General features: G+C 40.1%; 1 protein-coding gene across 1 annotated transcript in view; it reads left to right on the top strand.

Moving 5' to 3' along the window:
• Positions 1-10,242, top strand: part of LOC113219882 (sulfotransferase 1C2-like) — a 30,732-nt gene extending 20,490 nt beyond the window's left edge. Inside the window, 2 exon segments of the mRNA XM_031934224.1 lie at positions 8,540-8,714; positions 10,130-10,242. Coding sequence (XP_031790084.1) covers positions 8,540-8,714; positions 10,130-10,242 — 288 coding nt within the window.
• Positions 10,243-24,564: the final 14,322 nt, after the last annotated feature.

Raw genomic sequence — 24,564 nt, 5'->3', positions numbered from 1 at the left:
ATCCCCTCCCTGTGTCTCATGTGTTCTCATTGTTTAACTCCCACTTATGAGTGAGAACATGCAGTGTTTGGTTTTTTGATCTTGTGATAGTTTGCTGCGAATGATGGTTTCCAGCTTTATCCATGTCCCTGCAAAGGACATGAACTCATTCTTTTTTATGGCTGCATAGGATTCCATGGTGTATATGTGCCACATTTTCTTAATCCAGTCTGTCACTGATGGACATTTGGGTTGGTTCCAAGTCTTTGCTATTGGAATAGTGCCACAATAAACACATGTATGCATGTGTATTTATCATAGAATGATTTATAATCCTTTGGGTATATTCCCAGTAATGTGATTGCTAGTTCTAGATCCTTGAGGAATCGCCACACTGTCTTCCACAGTAGTTGAACTAATTTACATTTCCACCAACAGTGTAAAAGTGTTCCTGTTTTTCCACAACCTCTCCAGCATCTGTTGTTTCCTGACTTTGTAATGATGGCCATTCTAACTGGCACGAGATGGTATCTCATTGTGGTTTTGATTTGCATTTCTCTAATGAACAGTGATGATGAGAACTTTTTCATATGTCTGTTGCCTGCATAAATGCCTTCTTTTGAGAAGTACCTGTTCATATCCTTTGCCCATTTTTTGATGGGGTTGTTTGCTTTTTTCTTACAAATTTTTTTTTAAGTTCTTTGTAGATTCTGGATATTAGCCCTTTGTCAGGTCAATAGATTGCAAAATTTTTCTCCCATTCTGTAGGTTGCCTGCTCACTCTGATGATAGTTTCTTTTGCTGTGCAGAAGTTCTTTAGTTTAATTAGATCCCACGTGCCAATTTTGGCTTTTGTTGTCATTGCTTTTGGTGTTTTAGATATGAAGGCTTTGTCCATGCCTATATCCTGAATGGTATTGGCCTGGTTTTCTTCTAGGATTTTTATGGTCCTTGGTCTTATGTTTAAGTCTTTGATCCATCTTGAGTTGATTTTTGTATAAGGTGTAAGGAATGGGTCTAGTTTCAGTTTCCTGCATATGGCTAGCCATTTTTCCCAACAGCATTTATTAAATAGGGAATCTTTTCCCTATTGCTTGTGGGTGTCAAGTTTGAAAAAGATCAGATGGTAGTAGATGTGTGATGTTATTTCTGAGCCCTCCGTTAGGTTCCATTGGTCTATATATCTATTTTGGTACCAGTACCATGATGTATTGGTTACTGTAGCCTTGTAGTAAAGTTTGAAGTCAGGTAGCGTGATGCCTCCAGCTTTGTTCTTCTTGTCAAGGACTGTCTTGGCTATACAGGCTCTTTTTTGGTTCCATATGAAGTTTAAAGTAGTTTTTTTTCCCAATTCTGTGAAGAAAGTCAGTGGTAGTTTGATGGGGATAGCACTGAATCTATAAATTACTTTGGGCAGTAAGGCCATTTTCACGAGATTGGTTCTTCCTATCCATCAGCATGGAATGTTCTTCCATTTGTTTGTGTCCTCTTTTATCTCGCTGAGCAGTGGTTTGTAGTTCTCTTCGAAGAGGTCCTTCACATTCCTTGTAAGTTGTATTCCTAGGTATTTTATTCTCTTTGAAGCAATTGTGAATGGGAATTCACTCATGATTTGGCTCTCTGTTTGTCTGTTATTGGTGTATAGGAATGCTTGTGATTTCTGCACATTGATTTTGTATCCTGAGACTTTGCTGAAGTTGCCTATCAGCCTGAAGAGATTTGGGGCTGAGATGATGGGGTTTTCTAAATATACAATCATGTCATCTGCAAACAGAGACAATTTAACTTCCTTTCTTCCTATTTGAATGCCATTTATTGCTTTCTCTTGCCTGATTGCCCTGGGCAGAACTTCCAATACTATGTTGAATAGGAGTGGTGAGAGAGGGCATCCTTGTTTTGTGCCAGTTTTCAAAGGGAATGCTTTCAGTTTTTGCCCATTCAGTATGATATTGGCTGTGGGTTTGTCATAAATAGCTCTTATTATGTTGACATACATTCCATCAATACCTAGTTTATTGAGAGATTTTAGCACGAAAGGCTATTAAATTTTGTCAAAGGCCTTTTCTGCATCTATTGAGATAATCATGTGGTTTTTGTCATTGGTTCTGTTTATGTGATGGATTACATTCATCGATTTGCATATGTGGAACCAGCCTTGCATCCCAGGGATGAAGCCCACTTGATCATGGTGGATAAGCTTTTTGATGTGCTGCTGGATTTGGTTTGCCAGTATTTTATTGAGGATTTTTGCATCAATGCTCATCAGGGATATTGGCCTAAAATTCTCTTTTTTTGTTGTGTCTCTGCCAGGCTTTGGTATCAGGATGATAATGGCCTCGTAAAATGAGTTAGGGAGGATTCCCTCTTTTTGCATTAGTCGAATGGCTTCAGAAGGAATACTGCCAGCTCCTCTTTGTACCTCTGGTAGAATTCAGCAGTGAATCCATCTGGTCCTGGACTTTTTTTGGTTGGCAGACTATTAATTATTGCCTCAATTTCAGAACCTGTTACTGGTCTATTCAGAGATTCACCTTCTTCCTGGTTTAGTCTTGGAAGGGTGTATGTATCCGGGAATTTGTCTATTTCTTCTAGATTTTCTAGTTTATTTGCAAAGTGGTATTTATAGTATTCTCTTACGGTAGTTTGTATTTCTGTGGGATTGGTGGTGATATCCCCTTTATCATTTTTTATTGTGTCTATTTGATTCTTCTCTCTTTTATTCTTTATTACTCTTGCAATTGGTCTTTCTATTTTGTTGATCATTTCAAAAAACCAGCTCCTGGATTCATTGATTTTTTTGAAGGGTTTTTTGTGCCTCTATCTCCTTCAGTTCCGCTCTGATCTTAGTTATTTCTTGTCTTCTGTTAGCTTTTGAATTTGTTTGCTCTTGCTTCTCTAGTTCTTTTCATTGTGATGTTAGGGTGTCGAATTATATCTCTCCTGCTTTATCTTATGGGCATTTAGTGTACTATAAATTTCCCTCTACGCACTGCCTTAAATGTGTCCGAGATTCTGGTACATTGTGTTTTTGTTCTCATTGGTTTCAAAGAACATCTTTATTTTTGCCTTTATTTTGTTATTTACCCAGTAGTCATTCAGGAGCAGGTTGTTCAGTTTCCATGTAGTTGTGCAGTTTTGAGTGAGTTTCTTAATCCTGAGTTCTAATTTGATTGCACTGTGGTCTAAGAGACAGTTTGTTGTGATTTCTGTTCTTTTACATTTGCTGAGGAATGTTTTACTTCCAATTATGTGCTCAATTTTAGAATAAGTGTGATGTGATGCTGAGAAGAATGTATATTCTGCTGATTTGGGGCGGAGAGTTCTGTAGATGTCTCTTAGGTCTGCTTGGTCCAGAGCTACGTTCAAGTCCTGGATATCCTTGTTAATTTTCTTTCTTGTTGATCTGTCCGATATCGACAGTGGGGTGTTAAAGTCTCCCATTATTATTGTGTGGGAGTGTAACTCTCTTTGTAGGTCTGTAAGAACTTGCTTTATGAATCTGGGTGCTCCTGTATTGGGTGCATATATGTTTAGGATAGTTAGCTCTTCTTGTTGAATTGATCCATTTACCATGATGTAATGGCCTTCTTTGTCTCTTTTGATCTTTGATGGCTTAAAGTCTGTTTTATCAGAGACCAGGATTGCAATGCCCTGCATTTTTATTTATTTATTTTTTTTTGCTTTCCATTTGCTTGGTAAATATTCCTCCATCCCTTTATTTTGAGCCTATGTTTGTCTTTGCACATGAGATGGGTCTCCTGAATACAGCACACCAATGAGTCTTGACTCTTTATCCAATTTGCCAGTCTGTGTCTTTTAACTGGGGCATTTAGCCCATTTACATTTAAGGTTCATATTTTTTTTTTTTTTTTTTTGAGGCGGAGTCTCGCTCTGTCGCCTGGACTGGAGTGCAGTGGCCGGATCTCAGCTCACTGCAAGCTCCGCCTCCCGGGTTTACACCATTCTCCTGCCTCAGCCTCCAGAGTAGCTGGGACTACAGGCGCCCGCCACCTCGCCCGGCTAGTTTTTTGTATTTTTAGTAGAGACGGGGTTTCACCGTGTTAGCCAGGATGGTCTCGATCTCCTGACCTCGTGATCCGCCCGTCTCGGCCTCCCAAAGTGCTGGGATTACAGGCTTGAGCCACCGCGCCCGGCCAGGTTCATATTTTTATGTGTGAATTTGATGCTGTCATTATGATGCTAGCTGATTGTTTTGCCTGTTAATTGATGCAGTTTCTTCATAGCATCAGTGGTCTTTATAATTTGGCATGTTTTTTCAGTGGCTGGTACTGGTTGTTCCTATCCATGTTTAGTGATTACTTCAGGAGCTCTTGTAAGGCCGGCCTAGTGGTGACAAAATCTCTCAGCATTTCCTTGTCTATAAAGGATTTTATTTCTCCTTCACTGGGGAAGTTCTCCTGGATAATATCCTGAGGAGTGTTTTCCAACTTGGTTCCATTCTCCTGGTCACTTTCAGGTACACCAAGCAAACGTAGACTTGGTCTTTTCACATAGTCCCATATTTCTTGGAGGCTTTGTTCATTTCTTTTCACTCTTTTTTCTCTAATCTTATCTTCTCACTTTATTCCATTTGATCTTCAATCACTGATATCCTTTCTTCCGTTTGATCAAATTGGCTACTGAAGCTTGTGTATGCTTCACCAAGTTCTTGTACTGTGGTTTTCAGCTCTGTGTCATTTAAGCTCTTTTCTGCACTGTTTATTCTAGTTAGCCATTCGTCTAATCTTTTTTCACGGTTTTTAGCTTCCTTCCAATGGGTTAGAACATGCTCCTTTAGCTTGGAGAAGTTTGTTATTGCCAACCTTCTGAAGCCTACTTCTGTCAACTCATCAAACTCATTCTCTGTCCAGTTTTCTTCCCTTGCTAGTGAGGAGCTGTGATACTTTGGAGGAGAAGAGGCCTTCTGGTTTTTGGAATTTTCTAACAGGCCCCTCAGCTGCAGGTCTGTTGAAGTTTGCTGGAGGTCCACTCCAGACCCTGTTTGCCTAGGTATCACCAGTGGAGGCTGAAGGACAGCAAGTATTGCTGCCTGATTCTTCTTCTGGAAGCTTCATCCCAGAGGGGCACTTGCCTGTATAAGGTGTCTGTCAGCCCCTACTTGGAGGTTTCTCCCAGTCAGGCTACATGGGACTCAGGGACCCACTAGAGGAGGCAGTCTGTCCATTATTGGAGCTCAAACACCATGCTAGGAGAACCACTCCTCCTTCAGATCTGTTAGACAGGGATGTTTAAGTCTGGAGAAGCTGTCTGCTGCCTTTTGTTCAGATATGCCCTACCCCCAGAGGTGGAATCTAGAGAGGTATTAGGCTTTGCTGAGCTGTGGTGGGCTCCACCAAGTTGGAGCTTCCCTGCCACTTTGTTTACACTGTGAGCATGGAATTGCCTACTCAAGCCTCAGCAATGGTGGATGCCCCTCCCCCCACCAAGCTACCACGTCCCAGGTCAATTTCAGACTGCTGCACTAGCAGCAAACACGGCTCCATGAGTGTGGGACCTGCCAAGCCAGGCACAGGAAAGGATCTCCTGGTCTGCCAGTTGCAAAGACAGTGGGAAAACTGCACTATTTGGGCAGGAGTGTACCGCTCCTCCAGGTACAGTCACTCATGGCTTCCCATGGCTAGGAAAGGGAAATCCCCTGGCCCCTTGCACTTCCTGGGTGAGGTGACACCCTGCCCTGCTTCAGCTCACCCTCCGTGAGCTGCACCCACTGTCCAACCAGTCCCCATGAGATGAACCAGGTACCTCAGTTGGAAATGCAGAAATCACCCATCTTCTGCATCGATCTCACTGGGAGCTGTAGACCAGAGCTGTTCCTATTTGACCATCTTCCCTTTTGACTTTTTTAACTGTTGTTGCTTTAAAGTCTGTTTTGTCCAATATAAGAATAGCTACTCCTGTTCACTTTTGGTTTCCATTTTCATGGATTATCTTTCTCCACCCCCTTACCTTAAGTTTATGTGAGTCTTTATGTGTTATGTGAGTCTCTTGAAGACAGGCGATACATGGTTGGTGAATTTGTATCCATTCTGCCATTCTGTATCTTTTAAGTGGAGCCTGTAGGTCATTTAGATTCAATGTCTGTAATGAGATTTGAGGTGCCGTTCTATTCATGATGCTAGTTGTTGCCTGAACACTTTGTGCTTTTTTCATTGTGTTATTGTTTTATAGGTCCTGTGAGGTTTATGCCTTAAGGAGGTTCTATTTTGGTGTATTTTAAGGTTTTGTTTCAAGATTTAGAACTCCTTTTGGCATGTCTTGCAGAACTTGCCAGCACTCTGCAAGCACTGAATTCCCTGAGCATTTGTTTGTCTGAAAAAGAGTTTATCTCTCCTTCATTACAAAGCTAGTTTTGTTAGATACAAAGTTCTTGGCTGTTAATTATATTGTTTAAGGAGGCTAAAGGTAGGACCCCGATTCCTTCTAGCTTGCAAGGTTTCTTCTGAGAAATCTGCATTAATCCAATAGGTTTTTCTATATAGGTTAACTGATGTTTTTGATTCACAGCTCTTAAGATTCTAGCCAGGCATGGTGGCTCATGCCTGTAATCCCAGCACTTTGGGAGGCCAAGGCGGGTGGATCACCTGAGGTTGGGAGTTCAAGACCAGCCTGACCAACATGGAGAAACCCCATCTCTACTAAAAATGCAAAAGTAGTGGAGCATGGTGGTGCATGCCTGTAATCTCAGCTACTTGGAAGGCTGAGGCAGGAAGGAGAATGGCTTGAACTTGGGAGGTGGAGGTTGTGATGACCCAAGATCATGCCATTCATTGCACTCTAGCCTAAGCAACAAGAGCAGAACACCGTATCAAAAAAAAAAAAAAAAAAATTCGTTACTTTGTCTGGACTTTAGATAACCTGATGACTATGTACCTGGGTGAAGATCTTTTTTGTGATCAATTTCCTGGGTATTCTTTGAGCTTCTTGTATTTGGATGTCCAGATCTCTAGCAAGACCAGGGAAATTTTTCTCGATTATTCTCTTAAATAACTTTCCCAAACTGTTAGATTTCTCTTCTTCAGGAACACCAATTATTCTTATTTTTGTTTAACATAATCCCAAATTTCTTAAAGGCTTTGTTCATTTTTTGGTTCTTTTTTGTCTCTGTTGAATTGGGTTAATTCAAAAGCCTTGCCTTCAAGTTCTGAATTACTTTTTTCTACTTGTTCAATTCTATTGTTGAAATTTGCCAGTGTATTTTCCATTTCTCTAAGTGTGTCTTTCATTTCCAGAAGTTCTGATTGTCTTTTCCCTATGATATCTATTTCTCTGGAGACTTTTTCATTCATATCCTCTAGTTTTTTAAATATCTTTAAATTGGTTTTTATCTTTCTCTGGTATCTTCTGGAGTCGCTTAATAATCAACCTTCTGAATTCTTTTTCTGGCAATTCAGAGATTTCTTCTTGGTTTGGATTCATTGCTGGAGAGCTAGTGTGATCTTTTGGGGGGTTATAGAACCTTGTTTTGTCATACTACCAGAATTATTTTTCTGGTTCCTTCTCATTTGGGTAAACTCTTTCAGTGGAAAGATCTAGAATCCAAGGACTGTTCTTCAGATTATTTTATCCCACAGGGTAACTCCTTGATGTGGTGCTCTCCCTGCTTTCCTCTAAGATTAGGGCTTTCTGAGAGCCATACTGCAGTGATTGTTATTGCCCTTCTGGGCCTAACCACCAAGTAGAGCTACCAGGCTATGGGCTGACACTGGGGAGTGTCTGCAGAGAGTCCTGTGATGTGATCCATCTTCAGGTGTCTCAGCCATGGATACCAGCACCTATGCTGATGGAGATGGCAAGGGAGTGAAATGAACTCTGTGGGAGACCTTGTTCGTAGTTTTGTTTAGTGCACTGGTTTTCTTGAATGCTGGTTATGCTAGCAATGAAGTTGTCACATGGACAGACTCAAGACCTCTGGTTAGCCAGGGTGATGTCGGCAGTGGAATTAGCTGTTGTTTTTTCTCCTTCTTTAGAGCAGGGTTGTTCTGTTATGAGTTGCTATATGACTTGAGTTGCATGACCTCCAGCCAGGAGGTAGAACTTTCAAGAGACCATCAGCTGCAGCAGTAGAAAGGCAATATAATCTTGCCCTACATCTTCCAGGATGAGTACTTGGGTTTCTCAGGTGATAGAGCTCCCAAGAGTTTGTGTTTTTGTCTTCAGAGTTTTTCAGCTGTCTTGTGATGTTTTTCCCAAATAAATTCTTTTCTGCTAACAATGAAAGTGAGTAAAATATTAAACTTCCCAGTAAAATATTAAACTTCCCAGATGAAACCATTCTCAGCATGTCCCCTTAACATCAGCTACAGCACAGGAAAACACACTTGTTTGTATATCACTGCACTTTAAGATTGCCATATTTGTTGAATTGACATTTACAGATCTACATATGTTAATAAGCAAAGCATTTCAAAATTACTTTTAAACATAAACTAACATTGTTTAAAAGATTTTAAACATTATTCCCATAATTTTTTAAGGTTTGCCTGTTGTTATATTTTTTCCTTTGTTAGAGAGCTCTCTTTTCTTCTACTCTCCCCAACAGGATCCAAAACGTGAAATTAGAAAGATAATGGAATTCCTTGGGAAGAACCTAAAAGAAGAGATTTTAGACAAAATTGTCTATAATACTTCATTTGATGTAATGAAAAAGAACCCCATGACCAACTACATAAATGAAATTAAAATGAATCATAATCTCTCTCCATTCTTGAGAAAAGGTGATGTATAGTTGCTTTCTCTTTCTTCTAACAACAGAATAAACAATATCAATTTATCAATGTCTTCTCATGTTCAAGCTAGTTGAAACCACTGTTTACAGTGTTTCCTGAAGTGAGTTGTTTAAAGCTTTATTCTGAGAGCATGTGCTTCACCATCAGAGAAGTGTGGGACACTACACACCTTGCCCTATACGCTTTGAAGCATATTATAGTTTCTGCAAGGAAACTGGTTTAGCTCTGCGTAACTCAGAGTTTCAAAAATGTATGTGACCAAAAACTCTTTCTCCAGTAAAGCCTATTAATCTCCATGAAACAAGTGTTCCTCCCAATACATTCTGGGAGACAGTGGCAAATGTTGTTGGCCGTAGGAGTCAGAGGGTGGTGCTTCGAGTGTTACTCAGTCTGTGTCATCTCACAGAATGGCCAAGGTAGGACTATGAGTCATCATTGTCAGAGTCTAGCCAGACCAAGATTCAGCCTCCAGCCCATTAAGCACCCTCCACTATCCAATGGTTGGCTCCTTAAATGAAGACAAATTTTGTTTCATTCTCTTTATTTTGGTAACTTTTTAAAAAATTATCTAATACCTTTTTTTAAAAAAGTAAGCAAAAATCCAAGGCTTATTGGAGAAGTATCCACTCTAATTTAATCAATTAGCCTAGTTTTCTTTTAAACCAACTGGTAAGGGATATGATGGTATTACTCATAGACAATTAAGCAAATTTACATGGCACACATGAAAATTATGTTATACAGCTCAAAGTGCCTAAATAGATTCAATACTATGAGGCAAATAGAAGAAAAATAGCTTGCTGTCAGCTGTCTGACAATTTTTGGCTATTGAAGCCAAAAAAAATTTGAATACTCTATTGCATAAGTATAAAACAAAGTTAGCCAATCCTACCATTCCTTCATATTCTATTACTTTAATTTAATGATATGTTTACAGCAATGAGAATTTAGATAGGAAACGAGAATTCTCAGTTGTGTTCAACTGAGAATTTTGCCTGAACTAGAGGCACAGATGGAAGGAGCATATGATACTCTGAGAATATGGTCATTCGGTGACCTCTGAAGAGAAAGTAAGAAAATTAGGTCTCACTAACTTGAATAGAATGTTAGATGTATGGAGGTTTAAGAAAGTGCTGGTACAGCAGAGAAGTGCAGATAATTAGGGAACCTGTGATCTAGAGTTCAGGCTTTACTGAAACACAAAACTTGCTATTTATAAATACCTCACCTATGAAATGGAGTAATCATACCTGTGACTTCTTTTCTCACTTCAATGTCAGCAGGACAATGTGTTAATATCTATATAAGCAATCTAAGTATTGAGAGGCATGAGATTATCTAAATCCAAAATGGTAAAAGTTTATGAAAATATCATTGAACATGCTCTGCATTACTCTTCGCAGGAGTTGTGGGAGATTGGAAAAATCAGTTCACTGAAGCTCAGAACAATCAATTTAATGAATACTATGAGAAAAATATGGCTGACACTTCACTGTCATTTTGCATGGGACTCTAATAAACACAGCAAGAGGATAAAACTTATTCTCTCCCTAGCCTCTGTAAAGTGAAAAGGAAATCTGTTTCCAAATACCACTAATGGTTTGTCAGACTCAGCGTAAGAGTTTTTAAACAAAGGCATGAACATTCTTTATCCTTGAATTTCTGACCTGCTTTTTGGATTACCACAATCTGACTTGTTATATAATTATTATGCTTTGTGTTTTTCTCCCTTCTCCACAGATTTTTAGAGTTTAGGTGAATTTCAATATCTCAACATGTAATATATATACAACATATTTAATCATTTCTGTCCCATTTATATATCCTCCTTATTTTATTATAATTTTATTTGAATTAAAACAATTATTTCATTACTTACAAAAGTTCTATGCAATATAATCTTACTTAGCAAAAATTCCAGCCCCATTCATTTGAAAACAGATATATTTTGAGCACCTTATTCATGCCAGGCAATGGACAGCACCAAAATATGATAAGAATAAGATCCTTACTCCTAATAAAGGTACAGCCTAATAAAAGATCAGAGCATGAGCACAGCCACTATTACCAGGTAAGCACTACACTAGACTGTTGGTGCAGAGGGATCAAAGAGGAGAACAAACAAAGTTGTATGGCATGGAGCCCCAGGAAAGCAACAGTGGAAATTAAGATATGCAACCTCAGATATTTTTCAACAGTCCATGCTCCGGCCTCAAAGCACACATTCCACATTCAGCACAGTCAACATTCGTCTCCTCTTCCTCAAGAGTTCAGGTTTGCCCTACTTAATAGTTTACTTTTAAAAACCTTAGAGACACCCATTTCAGAGGTCTCTCCTGAGACCCAGAAATCCTTTAAGGCCCAATGAAGTAAGTCTCCAGTGACAAAACCCAAAGGCAGCAAGAAGCAGAGCAATATTTAGGAAAAAGAGAATGTAGCTCTATCATCTCCCCCAACCCCAGTGTCAGAGGCGTGTAAACCAGGACAACTGCATCTTGAATAGGGGCTGGGTAAAATGAGGCAGAGACCTGCTGAGGCATTCTGAGTCACAGGATGAGATAGGAGATTGGCACAAGATACAGGCCATAAAATCCTTACTGATAAAACAGCTTGCAGTAAAGAAGCCAGCTGAAACCCACTGAAAGCAAGATGGTCACGAGAGTGACCTCTGGTCGTCCTCACTACTACACTCCCACCAGCACCATGACAGTTTACAAATGCCACAGCAACATCAGGAAGTTACCCTATTGGTCTAAAAAGGGGAGGCATGAATAATCCACCCATTGTTTAGCATGTAATCCAGAAATAACCATAAAAATGGGCAACCAGCAGTTGTTGGCCCTGCTCTATGAAGTAGCCATTCTTTATTCCTTTGCTTTCTTAATAAACTTACTTTCATTTTATTCTATGGACTCGCCCTGAATTCTTTCTTGTGCAAGATCCAAGAACCCTCTCTGGGGGTCTGGATCAATACCCCTTTCCTGTAACATCTTTCTGGCAACCATGGAAGCGACAATAGTGCCGAAACCACCGACTCAATGACTTAACTTTTGGTAAGTGATGGGCTCCAGTAAAATCTTTCTGGCTAACCTTAAAGGGATGATACTGTGAAGACCCCTCATATCTAAAGGACATAGACTGCAGCACTGATTGGCCAACTTTGGATAAGTCGTGCGGTAGCTAGGTAAAGGATGGGATTGGGTTAGAGGCCCAACTTAGGGGAGTTAGAGTCTCTCCTAAGACAGAGCGGGTTAGAGACTCTTCTTAATAAAAGGCATGGACACTTGACTGACCTTGGGTTAGAGGTCCAACTTAGGGGTTTAGAGGGCCCTCTTGGTAAAGTCCCTCTCAGCTAAGAACAGATTTGGCACTATGGGATGTTAACTGCTATTCTCGTCGGATTAATCTGCCTTGCACTGCTTGCTAATGGTTATAGGTGACAGGATTAGGCATGGACAGGACATGGAGAGCTTTTTCCTCCCTAAAAGACGAAACTTGAGAGCTAATGGGTGTCACAGGAAGTCAGGGACCCCAAACAGAGGGACCGGCTGAAGACACAGCAGAAGAACATGAATTGTTAAGATTTCATGGACATTTATTAGTTCCCCAAATTAATACTTTCATAATTTATTATGCCTGCATTTACTGCAATCTCTGAACATAAATTGTGAAGATTTCATGGACGCTTAAGCTGAGGAGGATGAATGTCATTTCAGGACCCTGTGATGACTGTGTTAACTGCACAAATTTTTTGTAGAGCATGTGTGTTTGAACAACATGAAATCTGGGCATCTTGCAAAAAGAACAGGATAACAGCGATGTTCAGGGAACAAGAGAGGTAACTTTGAACTGGCCACTGGTGAGCCTGATGGAACAGAGCTATATTTATCCTCTTTCCAAAGCAAATAGGAGAAATATCATTGAATTCTTTTTCTCAGCAAAGAACATCCCTGAGAAAGAGAATGTGCCCTGAGGGTAGGCCTATGAACAGCCCCCTCAAGGTATGCCATCTTTTATGGTCGAAACTGAAGGGATGAAATAAGCCCTTGTCTCCTGTAGTGCTCGCAGGCTTATTAGGAAGAGGAAAATTCCCACCTAATAAATTTTGGTGAGACAGGTTGTCTGCTCTCAAACCCTGTTTCCTGATAAGATGTTATCAACAACAATGCGTGCCCAAAACTTCATTAGCAATTTTAATTTCGCCCCATCCGGTGGTCCTGTGATCTTGGTCCTGTGATCTCGCCCTGCCTCCATTTGTTTTGTGATATTTTATTACTTTGTGAAGTATGTGATCTCTGTGACCCATACCCTACTCATGTACTCCCTCCCCTTTTGAAAATCGCTCATAAAAACTTGCTGGTTTTACAGCTAAGGGAGCACCATGGATCCTGCCGATATGTAATGTCTCCCCCGGACACCCAGCTTTAAATTTCTCTCTCTTATGCTCTTTCCCTTTATTTCTCAAACCAGCCGAGACACCTAAGAAATAGAAAAGAACACACGTTAAACATTGGGAGTGGGATCTCCCAATAAATGGGACTACTGGAAAAGATCCCTTTGCTACCATACTGACAAGCAGCTGCCTGAACTTTTCAGTGTCAGCTGCAATGGATGGGTCTTTTCTCTGGCCTTCCTGAGTGCCTTGCCTTCCCTACTCTGCCTCAGGCAATGCTTTCCTTTTTCTCAGTATCTCTCTATCTCTCTCTCTCTCTTTCTCTGTGCAAACTGGTTGAATAAATGGAAAAAAAATCACTGGTTATTTCCTGTAATGTTTTAATTAATGGGAAAAAGGACTTATGAGGCTAGTCTTAAGCTGCAGTGAATTTGGTGTGCTTTTTGTGTCTTTTTGTGTTCTGTAATGGAGAGGAGTACCTTGTGATAGAATGTGGGCTTAAGACACCTGTAAGCCCACTTTTCAAGATGGCCCAGCAAACTGATCAGTTACAAACTTTGCTGCAGATCCCTGAAAAAACTGTATGAGGTTTCCCTCTTGTCTTGTATGTCCTTGGGAGCTTGCCCTTGTAACCATGTGGCCACGCTTTCTGTTTTTACAATGGTAGCCCAGGTTCAGCGTACAATTCTTGGCTTAGAGGATGATCCTTTATCTTTTGTCTGTGTATTTATACGTATTATCTTTGTGATGTTTATATATGAAAGAGTTTTAATTAATTGCTTTATATAATAATAAGATTTTAAATGAAATATTTTGTCAGAAAAGTAAAAAGTGTAATGCCTTTTGGTCCATGTGACTTAAGTAATCTTTGGGAAATAAAGGCAGTTTTAAAAATCATTGGTAAAATATAAATATCCTCAAAAATGTAAACATTTGGTCTAAATTTTTCAGGTCAAATATTAAGTTTATTAACTGCTTTCAGGACATAAACTGCTTATTTGACTTTTATTAATTTTTATTATTATTATTATACTTTAAGTTCTAGGGTACATGTGCATAACGTGCAGGTTTGTTACATACGTATACTTGTGCCATGTTGGTGTGCTGCACCCATCAACTCATCAGCACCCATCAACTCGTCATTTACATCAGGTATAACTCCCAATGCAATCCCTCCCCCCTCCCCCCTCCCCATTATAGGCCCTAGTGTGTGATGTTCCCCTTCCCGAGTCCAAGTGAGCTCATTGTTCAGTTCCCACCTATGAGTGAGAACATGCGGTGTTTGGTTTTCTGTTCTTGTGATAGTTTGCTAAGTATGATGGTTTCCAGCTGCATCCATGTCCCTACAAAGGACACAAACTCATCATTTTTTATGGCTGCATAGTATTCCATGGTGTATATGTGCCACATTTTCTTAATCCAGTCTGTCACTGATGGACATTTGAGTTGATTCCAAGTCTCTGCTATTGTGAATAGTGCCGCAATAAACATACGTGTGCATGTGTCTTTATAGCAGCATGATTACTGGGTATATACCCAAAGGATTATGAATTATTTGACTTTTAAAACTTGTTCAATTTATTTGGGAGAATTGAAGTCTAGATAAGACCTTGGAACATGTGGATTATCCATGGCCCCTAGCTATGCAAAGAAAGTTATAAAGAAAAGAAATTTATTATTGGGGGAACCCACCCCCAATATTTCAACATAGGTTCTTTCTATTTTCCATAAGTGTCAGCCAGCTGAGAAAGAGAGACAGTACAAAGAAAGGAATTTTACAGCTGGACCACCAGGGGTGACATCACATATTGGTAGGACTGTGATGCCCACCTGAGTCTCAGAACAGGATGTTTTTATTAAGGGTTTCGAAAGGGGAGGGGGTGTAAGAACAGGGAGTAGGTACAAAGATCACATGCTCCAAAGGGCAAAAAGCAGAACCACTAATAAGGGTGTAACAAAGATCACATGCTTCTGAGGTAACAGGACAAAGGGAAAAAGCAGAACCACTGATAAGGGTCTATGCTCAGCAGTGCACGTATTGTCTTGATAAACATCTTAAACAACAGAAAACAGGGTTCGAGAGCAGAGAACTGGTCGGATCACAAATTTACCAGGGCAGAGTTTTTCCCCTCCCTAGTAAGCCTGAGGGTACTGGAGGCGACCAGGACATATTTCAGTCCTTATCTCAACAGACATTCCCAGAGCGGCCATTTATAGACCTCCCCCCAGGAATGCATTCCTTTTCCAGGGTATTAATATTAATAATGCTAGGAAAATAATTTAGTGATATCTCTCCTACTTGCACATCTGTTTATAGGCTCTCTGCAACAAGAAAAATACGGCTTTTTTTGCCCAACCCCTCAGGCAGTCAGACCTTATGGTTGTCTTCCCTTGCTCCCTAAAAATCGCTGCTATTCTGTTCTTTTTCAAGGTGCACTGATTTCATATTGTTCAAACACACATATTTTACAATCAATTTGTACAGTTAACACAATTATCACAATGGTCCTGAGGTGACGTACATCCTCAGCTTCCGAAGATAACAGGATTAAGAGATTAAAGTAAAGACAGGCATAAGAAATTATAAAGGTATTATTTGGTACAAAAAACGAGCTGGGCGAGGTGGCAGGCGCCTGTAGTCCCAGCTACTCAGGAGGCTGAGGCTGGAGAATGGCATAAACCCAGGGGGCAGAGGTTGCAGTGAGCTGAGATCCGGCCACTGCACTCCAGCCCAGGTGACAGAGCTAGACTCCATCTCAAAAAAAAAAAAAAAAAGTTTATTTGGGACCTGTTAAATGTCCATGAAATCTTCACAATTTATGTTCCTCTGCCACAGCTCCAGCCAGTCCCACTGTTCAGGGTCCCTGACTTCCTGCAACAATTTATATAAGAAAAGATCTTTTATGGTAAATTCTTGTCCTAAAGTAAAATGACTGGTTGTTTAAAAAGAGGGATGTTTACACAAGTCAGAAAGTCTAAATATATCTTACATGGTCTGTGTAAGTCATAAAAGAATTGATGAAAGTGAATTTATGCAAAAATGCCCAACTTAATGATTAGGCCTCCTAAATACTTCAAAAATGCCACTATGACTCTTAACAGTACAACTTGCATGCTTTACAGCTAGGTAAGGGACACGTGGAGTTAGATGCTGGAAAGAGTAGGCTTTCTCTGCACTTTTGCCTGGTGTGTCCTAGGCTAGACTCCACAGCTAGTACATAATTAAAATCCCAAACTTACCAAGGTTTCCACCAAAAGTAAAAGTTGCTAAGAGTTAATGTTGTAACATGTAATTGAGACTACTGAAGAAACAATTCTATGTGCAAGGCATGTAAGGAAAGTAGAATATATTAATACTTTTGGTAGAAGATTATAAGAAGGCATGGGAATGTGGATTTTTTTTTTTTTTTTTTTTTGCCTAAAGGGTTAAAGGATTGTTTTAAGTCAAGATATAGCTAAAGGTTTAACGAACTTGTGGAAGGTTTGTGAAAAATTAATCTTATAAAAGAAATTCTGTGTGTGAACATATTGGCTAAAGTTAAAGGGGTATTCTTCAGTTTTTCTGTAATTCAACATAGGAATAAAAGCACAACAGGTTTTTCTTAGAGCAAAAACCTAATCATGATATAGTCTTCAACAAAAAATTGTAAAAGATTATAAAGGTTTATAAAAATCTTACCTTATGGTCAAATTAATTTAAATTGGACACTTTTGTCTCTAAGGTTTTATTAAGAATTGGGTTAGACATCAATAATGCACTAATGTAACCATGACATTTAGCTTATTTTGTATAAAAATCATACAGGAAACATTGTCAAATATGAAATGGTGTTTGGCTCTCTTTGGGCTATATTTGCATAAATATGTTATTGGTATGTGCTATAAAATTATACGAAACACCTATAATTCTAATATGACAGCATAAGTTATTAATAATTGATGCATTTAATCATTGTATGCCACAGAGGTAACCAAATTTCTTTGTCAATCGTGTTTTTGACTGTGGTTATTCCAAGATGTTTTGTCATCCACAGACAATTGTCTTGTTTTGATCATCTTTAAAAGGTGGTTTATAATCAGCTATGGGACTCTAACAAGTGTTCTTGAATGCAGGTGTCTGACAACTTTGAAGATTGTGACATTAGAATAGAGGAAAAACTTTCAAGACTCATGGAAAGCTCAAATGTTCATGAATATCAAGCAGAACAGGAGTTAACTGCATAAACTAAAGAAGTCTGAAGTAATCTTTTTAACTTTGCTTAAAACTTTGCTAATCTCTTGTTTTCTTTTTCAGAGTCAATAAAACTTTTCTTTTGAGCTATTTATAGCTCATAGCAATTGAATAAAGTATATACCTGTGAAAAAAATTTGGAGCATATTTCTTTCTCTCCAACTAATTTCTCTAGAATTTGAAAACAATTTGTGAGTATTCTTAATTTATGGTAATATAGTTATTTGCATAAGTGCAATAAGAATATGCTTTCATTTGTAACAGTACACAATTAGAGAAATTGGTTATTTTACAAGGCTTTGACTAGAATTGTGTGCTTTCCATTAAGGAATCAAACTTGACTTGTAAAGCCAATAAAAGGTTTTTGAGGAACTGGCCTCATACCTTGCCTACACAGTCCCTGTACAGGTTTTCTGACTGATAGTAAGTAAAGAATGTCACTTTCTAACAGGTCCAGGATGCCCAGGTTATCTTGAGACCTCAGAAGGAGAGGAATTTATTCAATTCATAGGTATTTGAGGGTACAAACCCATGGCAGGGCTCAGCTTTAAAGTATTATCTGAGAGTCCTTCCATGGAACAGAGTTCCATCAAAGCCAATTTACAAAAAGCTTGTGTAGAAAACAATTATTCTTGCTGCACTGTATGCAAATAATCAGGCCAAGTATAATAAATCAAATTGCTCTTGCTATGTTTTTGTAAAAATGGGAAACTAGAGAAAGAAATTATATTTCAAGAATTATGGAACACTTGTTATTAGATTCTAGTCTGATCAGTTGTTTTTAAAGTTCTTTCTGCAATTTAGGCTAACCCTGCCTATTCTTGTGAACCAACCATTGGTCTCTGACTGCTGCTCAGAAGAAACAAGAAGGATAGGTAATGCAAAAATCCAGATCAGTATTCTAATTCTGGGCACACTGCAATCAGCTAGCAATCCTGTATCAGTTTAGTCCCAACAGTTGCCCATTTCATTGAAAGCCTTCTAATTTAGTTTACTTGGCATAGTTTTGCTTATTTTGCTTTACTCTTGTGGAATATATTGCTGTTGTGCTCTTTGTATAGGAATGCAGGATAAGCTTCCTGAATGTTTTCTTTAACTGAATATTTATTAATATTCCAGGTATCACCTCTTGTCAGAACTCAAGAGTCATGAATGGTACTTGCCACACTGATACTTTCTGACTGAGTTCCTCTCTACCCCAAATACAACAGACCCTAATAGTTAGGTAGGAAAATCATCACCTCTACGTAGTCTGAAAAAGTTACAGAAGATGGATCTTCATCCCTCTACAACCCTTAGGATTAAGGGATCTCTTATAAAGGGGACAGGGAAAATATGTCAGAGGTATGTAAATCAGGACAACTCCATACTGAATAGGGGCTGGGTAAAATGAGGCAGACATCTGCTCGGCTTCATTCCCAGACAGCTAAGGCATTCTAAGTCACAGGATGAGATAGGAGGTCAGCAAAAGATAGGTCATAAACACCTTGCTGATAAAACAGGTTGCAGTAAAGAAGCTGGCTAAAACTCACCAAACCCAAAACGGTGATGAGAGTGAACTCTGGTCGTCCTCACTGCTGCACTCCCACCAGCACCATGACAGTTTATAAATGTTATGGCAACATCAAGAAGTTATCCTATATGGTCTAAAAAGGGGAGGCGAAGATGGCCGAATAGGAACAGCTGCAGTCTCCAGCTCCCAGTGCGAGCGACACAGAAGACAGGTGATTTCTGCATTTTCAACTGATGAACTGGGTACATCTCATTAGGGAGTGCCGGACAATCGGTGTTGGTCAGCTGCTGTAGCCCGACCAGCAAGAGCTGAAGCAGGGCGAGGGATCGCCTCACGTGGGAAGCCCAAGGGGGAAGGGAATCCCTTTTCCTAGCCATGGGAACTGAGACACACAACACCTGGAAAATCGGGTAACTCCCACCCCAATACTGCGCTTTACCACGGGTCTTAGCAAATGGGCACACCAGGAGATTATATCCTAAACCTGGCCGGGAGGGTCCCACTCCTACGGAGCTTCCCTCATTGCTAGCACAGCAGTCTGCGATCTAACAGCAAGACAGCAGCGAGGCCGGGGGAGAGGTGCCCGCCATTGCTGAGGCTTAAGTAGGTAAACAAAGCCGCTGGGAAGCTCGAACTGGGTGGAGGGCACAGCACCTCAAAGAGGCCTGCCTGTCTCTGTAGAGTCCACCCCTGGGGACAGGGCACAGCTAAACAACAACAACAACAAAAAAGCAGCAGAAACCTCTGCAGACGCAAAAGACTCTGTCTGACAGCTTTGAAGACAGCAGTGGATCTCCCAACACGGAGGCTGAGATCTGAGAACGGACAGACTGCCTGCTCAAGTGGGTCCCTGATCCCTGAGTAGCCTAACTGGGAGACATCCCCCTCCAGGGGCAGATCGACACCCCACACCTCACACGGTGGAGTACACCCCTGAGAGGAAGCTTCCAAAGCAAGAATCAGACAGGTATACTCGCTGTTCAGCAATATTCTATCTTCAGCAGCCTCTGCTGCTGATACCCAGGCAAACAGGGTCTGGGGTGGACCTCAAGCAATCTCCAACAGACCTACAGCTGAGGGTCCTGACTGTTAGAAGGAAAACTAACAAACAGGAAGGACACCCACACCGAAACCCCATCAGTACGTCTCCATCATCAAAGACCAGAGGGAGATAAAACCACAAAGATGGGGAAGAAGCAGGGCAGAAAAGCTGGAAATTCAAAAAATAAGAGCGCATCTCCCCCTCCAAAGGAGCGCAGCTCATCGCCAGCAACGGATCAAAGCTGGACGGAGAATGACTTTGATGAGATGAGAGAAGAAGGCTTCAGTCCATCAAACTTCTCAGAGCTAAAGGAGGAATTACGTACCCAGTGCAAAGAAACTAAAAATCTTGAAAAAAGAGTGGAAGAATTGATAGCTAGAATAATTAATGCAGAGAAGGCCATAAACGAAATGACAGAGATGAAAACCATGACATGAGAAAGACGTGACAAATGCACAAGCTTCAGTAACCGACTCGATCAACTGGAAGAAAGAGTATCAGCGATTGAGGATCAAATGAATGAAATGAAGCGAGAAGAGAAACCTAAAGAAAAAAGAAGAAAAAGAAATGAACAAAGCCTGCAAGAAGTATGGGATTATGTAAAAAGACCAAATCTACATCTGATTGGGGTGCCTGAAAGTAAGGGGGAAAAGGGAACCAAGTTGGAAAACACTCTTCAGGATATCATCCAGGAGAACTTCCCCAACCCAGTAGGGCAGGCCAACATTCAAATTCAGGAAATACAGAGAACGCCACAAAGATATTCCTCGAGAAGAGCAACTCCAAGACACATAATTGCCAGATTCACCAAAGTTGAAATGAAGGAAAAAATCTTAAGGGCAGCCAGAGAGAAAGCTCGGGTTACCCACAAAGGAAAGCCCATCAGGCTAACAGCAGATCTCTCGGCAGAAACTCTACAAGCCAGAAGAGAGTGGAGACCAATATTCAACATTCTGAAAGAAAAGAATTTTCAACCCAGAATTTCATATCCAGCCAAATTAAGGTTCATAAGTGAAGGAGAAATAAAATCCTTTACAGATAAGCAAATGCTTAGAGATTTTGTCACCACCAGGCCTGCCTTACAAGAGACCCTGAAGGAAGCACTAAACATGGAAAGGAACAACCGGTACCAGCCATTGCAAAAACATGCCAAAATGTAAAGACCATCGAGGCTAGGAAGAAACTGCATCATCTAATGAGCAAAATAACCAGTTAATATCATAATGGCAGGATCAAGTTCACACATAACAATATTAACCTTAAATGTAAATGGACTAAATGCTCCAATTAAAAGACACAGACTGGCAAACTGGATAAAGAGTCAAGACCCATCAGTCTGCTGTATTCAGGAGACCCATCTCACATGCAGAGACATACATAGGCTCAAAATAAAGGGATGGAGGACGATCTATCAAGCAAATGGAGAATAAAAAAAAAGCAGGGGTTGCAATACTAGTGTCTCATAAAACAGACATTAAACCATCAAAGATCAAAAGAGACAAAGAAAGCCATTACATAATGGTAAAGGGATCAATTCAACAGGAAGAGCTAACTATCCTAAATATATATGTATCCAATACAGGAGCACCCAGATTCATAAAGCAAGTCCTTAGAGACTTACAATGAGACTTATACTCCCATACAATAATAATGGGAGACTTCAACACTCCACTGTCAACTTTAGACAGATCAACGAGACAGAAAGTTAACAAGGATATCCAGGAATTGAACTCATCTCTGCAGCAAGTAGACCTAATAGACATCTACAGAACTCTCCACCCCAAATCAACACAATATACATTCTTCTCAGCACCACATCACACTTATTCCAAAATTGACCACATAATTGGAAGTAAAGCACTCCTCAGCAAATGTAAAAGAACAGAAATTATAACAAACTGTCTCTCAGACCACAGTGCAATCAAACTAGAACTCAGGACTAAGAAACTCAATCAAAACCGCTCAACTACATGGAAACTGAACAACTTGCTCCTGAATGACTACTGGGTACATAACGAAATGAAGGCAGAAATAAAGATGTTCTTTGAAACCAATGAGAAAAAAGATACCACATACCAGAATCTCTGGGACACACTGAAAGCAGTGTGTAGAGGGAAATTTATAGCACTAAATGCCCACATGAGAAAGCAGGAAAGATCTAAAATTGACACTCTAACATCACAATTAAAAGAACTAGAGAAGCAAGAGCAAACACATTCAAAAGCTAGCAGAAGGCAAGAAATAACTCAGAACTGAAGGAGATAGAGATTAGAGTCGGATCCCAGGAGAAATCAGGCACCCCTTTACGGCAGTGGAGGGTGAGTGGAAGGCACCCCTTTACTCACCCTGCCATGCATTAGAATCATCTGAGATGGGGCCTGGATATAGATGCATTTCCAAAGCTCGCCAGATGAGTTTTGTTTTGTTTTTTTTAAGTTCCAGGATACATGTGCAGGATGTGCAGGTTTGTTACATAGGTAAACACATGCTATGGTGGTTTGCTGTACCTGTCAACCCATCACCTAGGTATTAAGCCCAGCATGCGTTAGCTGTTATTCCCGATGCTCTCCCTCCATGTCCTGCCAACAGGCCCCAGTGTGTGTTGTTCCCATTCCTGTGTCCATGTGTTCTCATCAATCAGCTCCCACTTATAAGTGAGAACATGCAGTGTTTGGTTTCTTTCCCACATTAGTTTGCTGAGGATAATGGCTTCCAGCTCCATCCATGAGCCTGCAAAGCACATGATCTTGTTCCGTTTTATGGCTGCAAAGTATTCCATTGTGTATATGTACCACATTTTCTTTCTCCAGTCTATCATTGATGTGCATTTGGGTTGATTCCCTGTCTTTGTTATTGTGAATAGTGTTGCAATGAACATATGCAAGAATGTATCTTTATAATAGAATGATTTATATTCCTTTGGGCATATAACCAGTAATGGAATTGATCGGTCAAATAATATTTCTGATTCTAGGTCTTTAAGGAATCACCACACTGTCGTTCACAATGGTTGAACTAATTTATATTCCCACCAGTAGTGTAAAAGTGTTCTTATTTCTCCACAGCCTTGCACCTTCTGTTGTTTCTTGACTTTTTAGCAATTGCCATTCTGACATGAGATGGCATCTAATTGTGGTTTTGATTTGCTTTTTTGTAATGATCAGTGATGTTGAGCTTTCTCGCATGTTTGTTGGCTGCATGAATGTCTTCTTTTGAGAAATGTCTGTTCTTGTTCTTTGCCCACTTTTTAATGTTTTTTTTTTTTTTTTTCTGCAAATTTGTTTCAGTTCCTTGTAAATTCTGGGTATTAGGCCACTGTCAGATGGATATATTGCAAAAATTCTCCCCCATTCTGCCGGGCGCGGTGGCTCAAGCCTGTAATCCCAGCACTTTGGGAGGTGGAGACGGGCGGATCACAAGGTCAGGAGATCGAGACCATCCTGGCTAACACGGTGAAACCTCGTCTCTACTAAAAATACAAAAAACTAGCCGGGCGAGGTGGCGGGCGCCTGTAGTCCCAGCTACTCTGGAGGCTGAGGCAGGAGAATGGTGTAAACCCGGGAGGCGGAGCTTGCAGTGAGCTGAGATCCGGCCACTGCACTCCAGCCCAGGCGACAGAGCAAGACTCCGTCTCAAAAAAAAAAAAAATTCTCCCCCATTCTGTAGGTAGTCTGTTCACTCTGATGATAGTTTCTTGATCCCATATGTCAATTTTTGCTTTTGTTGCAATTGCTTTTGATGTTTTTATCACGATATCTTTGCCTGTGCCTATGTCCTCAATGGCATTGCCTAGATTTTCTTCTTTGTACCAGTATCATGCTGTTCTGGTTAAGATAGACTTAAAATATAGTTTGAAGTCAGGTGGCACAATGCCTTCAGCTTTGTTCTTTTTGCTTAGGGATTGCCTTGGCTATTAGGGCTCTTTTTTGGTTCCATGTGAATTTTTAAACATTTTTTTTTTTCAAATTCTGTGAAGAATGTCAATGGTAGTTTAATGGGAATAACATTGAATGTATAAATTTCTTTGGGCAGTATGGCCATTTTCACAATATTGATTCTTCCTAGTCATGAACATGGAAAGTTTTTCCATTTGTTTGTGTCCTCTCTGATTTCCTTGAGAAGTGGTTTGCAGGTCTCCTTGAAGAGGTCATTCACTTCCCTTGTTAGTTGTATTTCTAGGTATTTTACTCTCTTTGTAGCAATTGTGAACAGGGTTTCGATCGTGATTTGGCTATCTGCTTGTCTATTGTTGGTATATAGGAATGTTAGTAATTTTTGCACATTGATTTTGTATCCTGACACTTTGCTCAGTTGCTTATCAGCTTAAGAAGCTTTTGGGGTGAGACAATGGGGTTTTCTAGATAAAGGATCATGTCCTCTGCAAATAGAGACAGACAGTTTGACTCCCTCTCCTCCTATTTGAATACCTTTTTTTTCTTTCTCTTGCCTGATTGCCCTGACCAGAACTCCAGAACTTCCAATACTCTGTTAAATGGGAGTGGTGAGAGAGGGCCTCCTCGTCTTGTGCCAGTTTTCAACTGGAATGCTTCCAGCTTTTGCCCATTTAGTATGATATTGGCTGTGGGTTAGTCATAAATGGTTCTTTTTATTTTGAGGTATGTTTTATCAATACCTAGTTGAGAGTTTTTGACATCAATG

This window comes from Piliocolobus tephrosceles, chromosome 15 (assembly GCF_002776525.5).
Source record: "Piliocolobus tephrosceles isolate RC106 chromosome 15, ASM277652v3, whole genome shotgun sequence".
Classification (NCBI taxonomy): Eukaryota; Metazoa; Chordata; class Mammalia; order Primates; family Cercopithecidae; genus Piliocolobus; species Piliocolobus tephrosceles.
Note: the sequence above shows the minus strand (reverse complement) of the source record. Positions and strands in the feature narration are given on the sequence as shown.